The following is a 13,617-nucleotide window of genomic DNA, read 5'->3' on the forward strand; positions in this document are numbered from 1 at the left end:
TTTGTCCGTTAGCACGATAGCTTCTTCTTCTTAGTTCTGCTTTAACAATACAGATACCTGAACGATACATACAAATATTTGTCATGTAGAACCATAAAAACAGAACAATAATGTTAATCCATTCAATAAAATAGAATTTTATACTATTTATTTGAGCGGAAACAACCAAGTCACTTCCTGCCTGCTTTAGATACTTCTGTTACCGATACCAGTGTAGTTTAACAGTATCCAGTCATACTTATTATGCAGTAAGGTACCAACGAATGGCAAATTTATCGTAATTATAATTTTAGGCTGCTATTAGGAAACCGCATAGACTGCAGTAATTTAGGTAATAAAGAATCTATCCTGCAGCAAAAAATAAAATAGGCTACCCTGTCTTATGTATAAAACATATTGTAACAGTATTCTGAAATGCATAACTGCACGTACACTGCCGACTAAATAAAAAGTGTCTAAAACATAAATAAATAAAAAGTGCAAATCTAATCACAATCACAGTTCTTATCAGAAGTAGTTGGGTATTTCTCTAAAATCACACAGCTCTAGTATGTAGCTTTCAAACAGTTTGTCCCTCGTGTATACGGCTCACAGGGCCAGAGTGGTGGACATACAATATGGTACAGACAGTGGAACATTCTGGACATTGCACACACATCAATGGAGGACGGTGCTAGTGCTGTGTCATGTGGGGAATACCTCGTCCACGCAGCTGGTGGTGTTCAAAATAATGGATGAGGATGTAACGTACAACAACACAGCATGACGGGGAAAAAAATATACCTCAATCATTTCTTGTACTTTTTTCTTAATCTGTAACTTACAGATATTGCTCCTTTCACTGTCAAAGGTTTTTATCTAGTATTATCAAAAGAGCTGGTTTTGAGCTTTGTTCACGGAAGGGCCAGATAGACTGGGCAAATATTTGGGTATTTTACAATATCGGCTATTGGCCAGTATCAGCAGATAAAAAGGTTGATATCTCCAGAACTGAAAGTGATAAGAGACTGGAACTGGAGACTGAGCCCTCCAACAACTTCCTAGGCTCAAGGGGGCATAGAAACATCACGGTGAAAATTGCTCACAAGTTTTTTGCACCTATTTTATATAATTTATGTTGCAGACTTTTACATATTATTTCAGAACCATAAGAGAAAAAGGCTTCGTTTTTGCTTTGGAATCTACTAATTTTTGTCTTTCAAACCAGCTACCCCTGAACATGAATATCCTGAATAAATCAGCCCTATGCCCATATCACCCAATCATAATCCTCAATATTCGGCCTTAGAAAAACCCACTTCAGTCGACCTCTAATAGATATTTCTATTCTATGATTGAAACCTTTACTATAATAATCAATGTTTAACTATAGGTTATTTGAGAGACATTGCCCACCTGTATTCTGTGCACACAAGCATGAGTTTTTGCCACACATACAACTCTTCCATTGGCCATTTCCTATATCCCTCTGCGCCAGAATCCTGTAAATTTGTCATCAGGTCATCACACACAGGCCGAGACAGAGACCTCTTCTGCTAAACCATTCATGCCTCTCTCCAATTACACTTTCACTGAATTTTGACTCCGCAGCTCAACGAAATGGTCAAAGATTGCACACCGACAGCAAAACACAGAGTGTGCAGAGAGAGCCAAAAGCAGCAGGTCCATGTTTGCAGAGATCACAAGCACATCACAAAAACAGTCAATCTTCATCGACAGAATAGGATAAATGGCAGTGGCATATTGAAAAGACGCACGGGGCCAGAGCTCTATTATTGATGCCCTGTAAATGATAGACGAGGCTGAGCAGATTGTGTATCATTTCATGCATTATGGATGGCCGAGCAGAGAGCATCAGGCACTTGGGCTTCCTGTTTGTGCCACAACTACTAAAAGAAAACAGTGACGGACGGTGGTAAGTAGGACTACAGAAATCTAGGAAATAAAACTCTTCTGCATAATTTATATTGAGGTGGACCTTTTATATATTTTGGAAAACCTGCTTCAAACACCATCATTTCACGTTTTATAACTCCCTAAAGTCTGTAGGGAAAATACTCAGATGGACGCCTGCTCTGTTAGAATCTCGGTTCTTGTGCAAGCGCCCTCCACTGGCAGTAGAGAGAATAATCCATGAAAATAACAAAATTCAAGCCATTCTTTTCAACCAACTGCATCGTAACAAATCCATGGTGGTGTGATAAAGCAGTACGAGTGCAGGAAAGGCCCACTAAACTTTTACAAAATCGTGTGTATTCAAGCTAATTTACACAAGAACGTTCCCTTAACAGATCAAAGAGCTTCGGCAGTAGAAGAATAAGCAACTGAAGGACAACCATCTGATCTACCACTAAGTAAGGATTACTTATTAGTGCATGAATGAAGAAAAAACTGTACTTCTGACCAGGGAACATTATAATTAAAGGCTCAAAAGAGTAGACCTTGCATGATCGGTGTCACTGTGTGAATATTAAAAACTAAAACTCACCAAGACCATAATCACAATCATGACTAAAACCAGACTTTTGATAATCATTTTAAGCTGCTTTAAACAATTTCTCCAATTAGCAAACACTAGCAGAGGGAAACGTTGAATAAACTGATGATAAATTAGCGGGATCAGTGCAGATTTATAACCGTGTGGGACAGCGACAGTCTCCTTCCCCTTCTCCTACCTGACAGTATTCATCATTTTACTACAAACAAACCCAGCCACTCCCAGACCTGTTGCCCTCAGCTGATGTCTGTGTTGGCTGAGAGCACTTTGACAGTGCTCTGTGAAAAGCCTCAGGTCACAGCAGGTCCCTCACACAGAGCGCAGGATAAGAGTGACTGACAGAAGTGGTGAAGTGGAACTGTCCCACAGGCGTCTGGTGCGGCCAGGAACCGCATATCCACAGACTGACAGTGTGGGCACGCAAAGTCCTCCCAAAGTGCAGGGAATTTTCTTTTCAAAACAACCAAAACCATCTGGTATAACTACACTAGCCTAGAATCACACAACAGATTGTACTTGGGAAATTTTGACATGAAGAACAATATCACCTGTAAAAGACGTTCTTCATTTCTATTTTTTATTATTTTCTTATCTTTGTAAATAGAAACAAAACAAAAAAGGCTTTCCATTTTCAAATCTCTAAACTTTGCCTTTCATATTTCTATCAGATGTCCCCTACAACATAATATTTGCTTGCTGACTAATATCTTGCTGCCTTCTCTACTGGCAGGAAAATCTGCATTAAAGAATATTCTAGTGCAGGGGTGTCCAAACTTTTTCCATGGGGGGCCGCATATTGAAGCGTACACGGGGTGAAGGGCCGTAGATCGGTAGTTAGTGCCGCAAAAGCTTCGACTAGCAGAGGTTTAAATTGTGCCCCATACCTCTATTTAAGCTTAAAACCTTCATGCCAGCTCAGCCTCACAGTAAAATGTTAGTTGTTAGGTTAGAATTGTATAGAATGATTACATTTCAGATAAAAAGGTCCATCTCTGGTGATGTGTACCGATACAGCAAGAGGCCGAGGGTCACCATAAATGGGTCTGAGGGCCGCATTTGGCCCCCGGGCCGCACTTTGGAAACCCCTGTTCTAGTGGGACAACTCTTAGATATTATGTTAAGTGGTATGTCTGACATTCAAACTCAATGTTTGTTTTGCCTTTGTTCATGTAAATTTGCTCCATGAGCCATGAAAAAACAATGCAAAGTCCTTTCCCCAGGCAAAACAAATGTTTAAGTCAACATAATTGACACTTGTTTTTTAACGTTTATAACCCTACTGTGAGGTTGTCATTAACATCCTCTGAAAGAGAAAGAATTACAACAAGGACTTTGACCGGCACCACACAACTATTTCATTATGTCATATGTAGCTGCTGTAAATGAGCTCATACTGGTTTGAATGTATAAGTGTCCAGCAGCAGCTCATCAGTGATATGGTTTCTGTGGCGGACTGAGAGCAGAGTTGATAAGAGCCGCCCTCCGCCCATGCAGCTTGTATAGGCAGATATCACGTCTTTACTGCGGCCAGTGGAAATGCCACTATCTAATATGCTCTTTATTCATATTCAATTTGATTAAAAAGATGGAGTATTTAATAGGGTTAGTGGGACGATAATAATCTACGCTGGAATCCCTTTGCTGTGTTGATATGCCCTTCATTACCTCTTTAAGGCATAGAAAGTAAAGTGCCAAAATGGATTGGTCTCCATATCCATAATTCTGTCACATCAAACAATTACATAAAAGTAATTATTGAAAAGTGCGATATCTTTTGTTCATTACTGGTATCACTCAATCTGTTTGGTGCCACTCCTGATCTCAAACAAGCCATTAAATCAACAATGAGTCATGTGCACATGCAAACAGCAGTTGTTATAGAAACCTTCCGCCCGCTGGCCAGGTGTAACCCAGGTATGACATTGCCTCGTATCAGTGAGTTTGACTTGTGCTTTTAGTTTCCACACATTTTCCCCTCAAATTCAACATTTTTTATAAAAGGAAAATCTGAAAATTTCATTGATACAAAGCTGTACAGATCCAATCATTATGGTTTACGAATATGTTGGAAATTCTGACTGAAACTCACTGTTGTTACTTTCCTTTAATGAAGGAACTTTAAAGGATTCACATAAACCCCGAGCATAGTTATGTTTCTGCTTGGAGTAAAATCTGTCTGGGCACAGGCTACAGAGTGACATGATAATGCTGTCGACGATCAGAAGTGAAAGCATGAGATGAAGGCTGCTGCGAAATGTGCTGACAGCAATTACAGCTGACATGTGTCAAAAGCTACTTTCGTGTGACTTCTACAAGCTCTGCCATTTCTCGTTTTTCTTGGTTGGAAAGAGCGTTACAACTCGCTCGTCAGTGTTTCCTCTCACTTCTGCCCTATTGCCTGTATACGACGTGTTGTTATGTATTCGGTGTGTGGGTTGGGTTACACCAGGCGTCTCTCAATGGGGCGGAAACCTGCCAAACAAGCTGCTCACAGCCAGTCTGTTTTGTTTCATTATCTCAAGGGTGATCTCATATGCAGCTGATGTGGGACAAGAAGACAAGACCTGAATGTTGAGAAAACTGCACTATCACTTTATAGACACCAGTGGCAGGAGCTTCGGTCCTGTGCACTGAGGAGCTAAAAACTAAAAAAAAAACCTCAATAAAGACATTTGATGGCTGAAGAAAATAGGAGAGATTCATTACTATTCATGATTGTGGGCGTGGCCTGGATATATTAATAGATAAAACACAGAAAGTGATCAGTAATGAAAACCTGAAGAGAACAAAAATCAATCAAATTCTGCTTAAAAAATTCTACATGTTATTTAACAATGGGCACAGTCACTCTTAAATTTGTAAAGACTAAACATTATAAGGTTAACAACAGGTTTCACGTAAGGCAAATTGTAAAGACAAGTGCACAGAGTGACTCGCTGTCAGAGCTCGCCTCAGTGGCAACGCGCAATCACTCGATTACTGGTTTCAATACAGGCCAAACAACATGTAAGATCACAATGACTTCAGTGCATAGATAAAACAGAGTTAGTGCACTTACCTTCCGACAAAATTTTCCAAAACAGAGCTCTTCCCTGCGCTCTGCCCACCGACCACTGCTATTTGCGGAAGGTCTAGGTTGCAGCTCTGCCCTATGGAGCTAAACGCGTCTTGAAGCTTGTTGATGAGGGGAATCAGGTCTTCCATGCCCCGGTTCCCCATGGCTCCAGTAGCTCGGGAGAACCGTCACCAGATCGCCAACTACAGGCTAACGATAGCCGTGCTAAATGGCTAAGCAACGTTAGCTTCGTAGCAAGGTGCTCCCCGGCTGCTCTGAAGAAATATCCCACTGCGGCGAACAGACCCTGGTAGCTTTCCTGCAAAGGCGTAGGGTTAGACTGATTAAAAAAGTGGTGTTACTCAGCGTTGTATCATTTCATTTTGCGTTATATATGTCAGGGATTCGCCAGTCAGCCGAAACGGGACGGAAAGTCGCATAACAAAACTTCCTCAACACAGATATCCGGTCAGAGGAGACGACATCCGATCAACGCCGGCCCCTTAAATCCGGGGCTTCTCATTGGATAAGCTTACTGTCAATCACGCAGCAAAAAACTTGTGATTGGATTTCCAAAAGGCGTGTTCCCCAGTTGAAATCATGCACCCGTCCCGCATTGGTCAACCTGCTTGTCAATTCACTCCCTGTTGCGCGTCACAAGATCCAACATGGCGGCCAGCACGGCGTGTGAAACTCAGGTAAATACTCCAGAAGAAAACAGCATGCTCATCAAGAAAGCCTTGCCCATAATGCCGCCTCTTACTTTGAGGGTTGTGGCTGAGTGTCCAGTAACAAAAGCCAGGGCATGTGACTTGATACTGCCCCACAGTGCGGTGAGCACCCCGGTTTTTATGCCAGTGGGCACCCAAGGGACCCTGAAGGGGATCACTGTGGATCAGCTGGATGCTCTGGGATGCCAGATCTGCCTGGGGAATACTTACCACCTGGGCATGAGACCGGTATGTACCCAGTGTTTCCCATACTTACATGAGGGCACTGTCGACTCAAATTGTTCATATTCTTTTCATACATTTTTTGGGAGCATACATGTGTGTTATATAATTATGCTTTGTTGTAGAGTATGTTTATGATCATTAAAGTAGCAAAAAGTAAACTGTCATACTCCTTTATAGAGGTTATATTCATGTTATAGGACAGAAAGTTAGACTGTGGGGGGTCACCATGGTCTCCTTTATTTATCTGGGTCACTGTGCACCTCTGCATAGATTGAGACCAGCATTATGCTTAAGGTGCATAATATTACAGGTTACAATGCTTTCAAAAATTTGACTTTTTCAGAGGGATAATATGAGTTGCAAGTTAATCAGTTGCATAATTATAAGAAATGCTGGGTAGAAAAGTTTAGAATTTTTAAGCAACTGGCTGGACTCACTCATTTCCCATTAACTTAACATGGTCGGCACGGCAACAGTTTACCTTCTTCTATGTCACTTCCTGACGGTGTCCAATAAGGCAGTGTTTTTCAAGTTGCAGTGTTTTTTTTGTTGCGCCAAGGCACATTTTTTTCATTGAAATAATCACGAGGCACACCACCAGCAGAAAATGTTCTCATCAAAGTGTCTTGGCTAGGAACACCGTATTGTCAATGTCAATGTCAATTTTATTTGTAAAGCACATTTAAAAACAACCATAGTCGACCAAAGTGCTGTACAAGTACAGTAACAATATGTACAATAAACACAATAAAACTTAAACACAGGTAATATATAAAGGCACAAACTGTGTCTGGTCTACATAGAACCAAAGGCCACAGCAAAAAGATGAGTTTTTAATTTGGTTTTAAACTCCTCTACAGACTGAGCCGAGCGCACATGTAGAGGAAGGCTGTTCCAAAGTTTAGGGCCCGACACTGAGAAGGCTCGGTCACCTCTGGACACACGCTTGGATTTAGGAACAGACAAAAGGAGCTGGTCTGCAGACCTCAGAGCTCTGGAAGGACAGTAGAGCTGCAGCAGTTCTGACAGATACTTTTAGTCTCACTAGCCACAATGTCTCAATACATCACTAATTCTCTTGTCTCAAAGAAATTAACTACCTGATATGGAAGAGTATAATATGGTTACTCTGCCGATCACTAGACAGCATAGACACTCGAAAACGGTACATTATTTGTGGATAATGCATTTGTTAAAAAAAAAAAAAAACAACTAGGTGAGATTGGATAATTTCCCAAGGCACACCAGACAATATCTCACGGCACACTAGTGTGCCACGGCACAGTGGTTGAAAAACACTGCAATAAGGATGTGACACTATAAACATCACAAAAACTGCAAAGCTGGATACAATCTTTTGCAAAATCTTAAACATAATTGTGTTAACTATGTTTTAGCAAAAAGTGTGTGTAATGTGTCTACATTTGTGCAGGGTTACACAATGGGAAATCTTAGAATGTGTATTTTACTGTTCTGTATTCATTCTAACCTACTGATCTGTGTAATACTGTACTGATGTTCATAATTGGTCTGCTTATGCTTCGTTGTGGCGGTGTCTACTTAACATTTGGATTCATTTACATGGTCTTCTCTTGTTAGGGCCCAGAACTGATAGAAAAAGCCAATGGGTTACATGGGTTCATGAACTGGAAAAGAAATCTCCTAACTGTGAGTCTTAATTTTACTCGATTTTGGTCTAAAGAGATCGTCATTGGGCTTTAAAGTGTTTTTCACCAATTTAGGACAGTGGAGGGTTCCAAATGGTGTCTCTCGTGGAGCTGTCAGAAGTCACAGAGGAGGGAGTCAAGTTTAAATCACCGTATGATGGCAAAGAGATCCTGCTCACCCCCGAAAAGTCTATCAGCATACAGAACAGCTTGGGTAATGTATTTTGTCAAAGTATATTGTCTTGCAATTTGAAACTGAAATCCAAGCGGCTAAACTGATATAAGAATCTCATGCATTTAATAACTTGTTTGTAAAGGTCTGACAGGGTGAGTAATTTTTTTACATCGTAATTAAGGAGTCACAGTGAAATTATCTTGTTTGCATTATAGTTGCCTAAATAACTGCAGCCTTTGCAATTTGCTAATAGAGACCATTCAATTTGTGATTTCACTTCAATAGCAATAAATCTTTCATCCCCAATGCAAAGCTACAAGTAGAAGCGGTTCTACTTTTCAGTTTTGATCAGTTCCACATTTTTCCTGTGTTTTAGGCTCTGACATCATGATGCAACTGGATGACGTGGTGAGCAGCACAGTGACCGGCCCCAGAGTGGAAGAAGCCATGCACAGATCTATACGATGGCTGGATCGTTGTATGGCGGCCAATAAGAATCCACACAAACAGAATCTATTCGCCATTATCCAGGGAGGACTCAACGCACAACTGCGCAAAACCTGTCTAGACGGTAATTGTGCTGTAATTATGCATACTTAGTGAGATAAACCTGCTTCTCCTGTTTTTGCGCTAAATTCACCCTCAGGCAGGCACAACAAGTTCTGCGGAAAGGTTACTACATTTAGAAATTTGTAAAAATGAATAGATACTGAGACTGGCTGTGTCATTAATAGCAACCCATTAGTTACATCTTCATTACATTGACCTGTTGTCTTTGTAGGTGTTTTTGAAGGCCCATTGATTTTTCTCTAATTAAAGTTCTTCTTTATAGAAATGACCAAGCGTGATGTTCCTGGTTTTGCCATTGGAGGCTTAAGTGGAGGAGAGGAGAAAGATGATTTTTGGAGAATGGTTACCTTAAGTACAGACCATCTGCCGAGAGAGAAGCCTCGATACCTTATGGGAGTAGGGTACGTGTCTTTTTATGTTCAAAGTTGAGACAGTTTTCCTTGTATCTTAGGAAGAGAAATTGTATTTTCGCAGGTATGCTGTGGACCTTGTCGTGTGTGTTGCTTTGGGGTGTGACATGTTTGACTGTGTCTTTCCAACGCGTACAGCGGTAAGCTATTAATCATGCAGCACATACTGATAACCCAACATATTATTAACAATTATATAACAGCTACTAAAATGTAATCATGACGTGTCTAACGGGTTTCTCTCTTTGTTCAGAGGTTTGGTTCAGCCTTAGTGCCTTGGGGGTCTCTCCAAGTCAAACACAAACAGTATGCTAAAGACTTTAAGCCTATAGATCCTGACTGCGAATGTCCTACATGCAAAAGGTAAATAACAATTATTAACAAGCTTCTCACGTATTTGTTGAGTTTTTTTCAGTAATGTTTACAGTGTTCTGGGTTCACACTGTTGAAATGGTTATTCAGTCACCTTTTCACCCATTCACCTCTAGATGGCATTGTGTCATAGGTCTGGTGTAGGGCTGGATGCAAGATATTGCATCCGTTCATGGAAACTATTTATTTTTGCACATTGGTCATTACATAGTTTTGTAGATGCTTTAAACTAATTGTCTAAGCTATATATATCTGACCTCAAGAGGCTGAACCTAACACTGATCTAGTACATTGGGGGCTACCTTGTTATTCTGTCCACTTACCTGTGTGAACAAGTCGAGAGAATAAAAGCTTAAAATCTAATTAAACACAGACTAAAGCTGCAGAAGAGCCTGTGTACCACTGGTGGGACCACTGAAAATCTCTGGCCTACAGTATCGCCGATTTACAATGATGTATTTTAGAACAGGGATGCTGAAAATGCGGCCTGTGGGCCACATCTGGACCACCAAAGTTATAATCCGGCCCCTGAGGCCATTTTCAAATTATGAATTATATTTTTGTACCAATAAATTATGCATCAACTGCTAGCACTCAAAGTCCCCTAGCCCCTGTACCAACTCCTCCCACATCTGCCACACAGCCTGTGCTGCTGTTCGTGATCACAAAAAAACTTCCCTGAGAATGCTCTCTAGATGGAGTGAAATGTTGACATCCTCCCAAAAATAAGTCTTGTTGATTTGCCTTTAAACCTACAATATTCTATATTATAATGGTGATAAAATCCTATATTGCAGCACAAATGTTTACAATAGGTAGGTAGGTTTTAGTAAATTACCCGCTGAATTGCTTTGTTGAAATTAACCAAAAAATAGCCCATGAATTAGCATTATCTTCTACATTTAAAGTTGTTGTTAAATTAATATTTAGAGGTTTGCGATATATGCAGCCCGTGGCACAACCTGATGTCAGAATTCTGGTCCACGGTCCAAAATGAGTTTAGCACCACTGGTTTTGAATCACCCATCAGTGTTAACTTCTGTCCAGATGCTGTAATTAAGATCATCTTTGATAATTTGTTTACAGGTAAAACATCACCAAAGAGCTGCTACCATTTATCTCTTCATTACCTCTTGTGGGATGATGCTGTCAATACACCATGAGAAAATCAATGATGCACATTTTTATCTTAAGTATTACTCTGCTGTCGTGTCGATGAAGCTCCACATAATGTTTGTCAAAGTGAAGAGGGCAGTGTTGATGGATCATGTAATAACACAGTAATGATTATTACCGTTTCAGACACAGCCGCGCTTACCTCCACGCGCTGTTCAAGAGCGACACAGCAGCCATGCATCACATCACCATTCACAACATCAGCTATCAGGTCAGTATATGTCAGATAAAACCTTACAACAAGCCGTCTTCATACTTACGTGATAATGCACCGAAAGATCTGTACAGAAGACTAGATCTGAATAATTTAAAAGCTCATAATCACGACAATGTTCGCTTGTTGGTCACTGCTTTATTGCATATTTGTGGCGTAGCTTATTCCCCACATTGGATTGCACTTACACTATAAAATCGTCTTTATCTCCAGAAACTGTTTTAGCTGGCATTATCAAAATGGCAGTACTTTTTTCTGACACAGTCATGATGTTAAAAGGCTTTTTATGCAACAGCCTTCTACTTTCATTTTGTTCAGGCCAAATTGAGGTTATTGTTTGACGATTTGAGTCCAGTAAAACGCCTCCGAATGGCCTTTCATAGACACTGTTGCATGCCTGCGTTGTGCTGTGGACGTTCCATCTTGCTTTCTCTACATTGCTGAATTACCGCTGACCCCATGCGCACAGGATGTACTGCTAAGATGATTTCCCATCGGAGATCAATAACCGCGTCTGTCTTGTGCAGCTCACCCTGATGCGCTCTGTTCGCCAAAGCATCGTTGAAGGCCGTTTTCCAGAGTTCATACGGACATTCATGAAGCGGATGTTCTCTTCTCCGGATCAGTATCCCAGCTGGGCAGTGGACGCCTTGGCATCTGTCAACATCACACTGGATTAGGCGCCGTTGCTCTGGATCAATATATCAGTGTCAGCGCCATGACCTTTTCCTGTCACGGACACGAATTTGAGGACTTTTGACTCTTCGAAAGCAACAGTATATTCTTTTATTTTCTACAGCAACTGTCCTAATTTGTTTTTTAATCTCATGTATTTTAAAGACCAAGAAGGAGGCAGGCAAAAATGAGGTGAAGATTGATTGTTCCGATATTTTTTTGACCATCACCACTGTCCAAGAACGTTTATTATTCTCTGAGCGGCTTCAACTCCGTATTGACTGGCTTCTTTGGGCAGCATCATTTTTCAAGTACATGAGGTTCATTTAGGGTGGTTAGACAGGTGACCGCTTAAAGGCCTTATACTTGTTTTATGTTTTGTTTACAGACAATAAGAGCAGGAGTGTGTACATCTTTCCTAACGCGTTTTCTAGCATCCCCATTCTTCACAGTTAAGAGTTCATGAGCACGTTTTACAACATTCAGGGAGCAGTGCTGTTAGGGTCATGTAAACAGCAAGAACTAGCTGCTTGTTCACAATCAACAAGTTTCTGTACCCAGTAATTAAAGGAACTATACGGAGTTTAAAAATGTTAAAACGAAGTATTTACATCCCCCTACATGTTCCAGCAATGTCCTAATGTTTAGAATGAGCTCAGACCCATTCACCACAGCTGCCTCTAAAATCCTGCACTGTCGCTCAAAAAGGTGTTAATTCGGGTCCAAATTGCCTTCATGCACGAGCTTAATATAGAAGCTGCAGTTACGCATAAGACCTGAGGTGGCAGTAGTGAGCATAAAATGACTAACTTGCATCTAGCCCCTTTAACAGACAAAAAAAAATCGGATATTAAATTGTTGTCGATTAATTATGTAGACATTTGTTGGCAGCAATGTCAGTATAGCTCCAAGAGGTAGCTTCATGATTAAGAAATATTTGGTGAGTTTCTGGACCCAGTCATTTACAAAAACTTGAAACATTAATGTTTGTGAAGGCTCTCATTCCTCCATGGTGTATCCATCATAGAAAAGGTTGACTGGACTGGGTTTGGTAAATCTGAGGATGTTTCCCTTCAAATCACAGAAGCTTTTTCGTAGCTCTTTGGGTCAGAAAAGACACTTTTTGGGAGGAGCCTGAGTCTTTTATAGACCGCTCCAGTTTGGGTAAAAGTGTCTTTTCTGACCTAAAGAGCTAAGAAGAAGCTTCTGTGACCAGAAGTGAAACGTCCTCAACTTTACCAAGACACAATGATTTAACCTTGTCTATGATTTAAAACATTAATGGATTTTCTGATTTAATAACTTCAAGCTCACAGTCTCTGGCTTATGGTAGTACCTTAGATTTTCATCAACAAAAGCAATCTATTTGAACATTTGTGGATTTTCTTTTTAATTTCCTGTAATTTTTGTCTCTAAACCGTTGCATCCAAGCACATGAAAACATCCTCTTACCATTTTAACCAGGGATGAAACAGTGACTTTTTAAGCCTCATGACAAGATTTGTATTTTTTACTGTTTCTTGTGTTGATCTTTTGATATAAAAGGACATGCCAAAAGTGCCCTGTACCATTTCGTGTTTCATTCTAGTTATAAGAATTGTCTTTAGACTACATATAATGGCACTGCACAGCTCAGTGGGGTTTAAATGGGCTTAAAGACATAAACTATCAGCTCCCATTTCCTCACACACTTTTTGTTGTTACCATGGCGACTCAGACAGGCCCGCCCACTGGAAATGTTTGGCCTCATTGTCATCCTCTGTCTCATTACTGCAGGCTAAGAGCTTTGCTGTGGCATTTTGTATTTACCCAAGGTAGACAGAGGATAAATGCTTCCTTTTTTTTTAACC

The 13,617-nt window shown here is 40.5% G+C and overlaps 2 protein-coding genes across 5 annotated transcripts in view; one reads left to right on the plus strand and one right to left on the minus strand.

The window, feature by feature from the left end:
- The window catches only part of dnm2a (dynamin 2a), a 28,385-nt gene extending 22,378 nt beyond the window's left edge, over positions 1-6,007 (minus strand). For all 4 annotated transcript variants that reach the window (XM_079564281.1, XM_079564280.1, XM_079564279.1 and 1 more), the window contains exon 1: positions 5,556-6,007. In XM_079564281.1, the coding sequence (XP_079420407.1) occupies positions 5,556-5,716 (161 nt within the window). In that variant the 5' untranslated portion in view covers positions 5,717-6,007. The remainder of the gene's footprint in view (positions 1-5,555) is intronic.
- A 203-nt stretch (positions 6,008-6,210) lies between these two features.
- qtrt1 (queuine tRNA-ribosyltransferase 1) lies at positions 6,211-12,075 on the plus strand. The gene is made up of 9 exons (XM_079564905.1): positions 6,211-6,511; positions 8,108-8,176; positions 8,251-8,389; positions 8,727-8,921; positions 9,183-9,321; positions 9,395-9,470; positions 9,584-9,693; positions 11,005-11,089; positions 11,620-12,075. The coding sequence occupies exons 1-9, from the start codon at positions 6,221-6,223 to the stop codon at positions 11,770-11,772; spliced, it is 1,257 nt and encodes a 418-aa protein (XP_079421031.1). The 5' UTR covers positions 6,211-6,220; the 3' UTR covers positions 11,773-12,075.
- Positions 12,076-13,617: the final 1,542 nt, after the last annotated feature.

The sequence above is a fragment of the Gobius niger genome, assembly GCF_951799975.1.
Source record: "Gobius niger genome assembly, chromosome: 10".
NCBI lineage: Eukaryota > Metazoa > Chordata > Actinopteri > Gobiiformes > Gobiidae > Gobius > Gobius niger.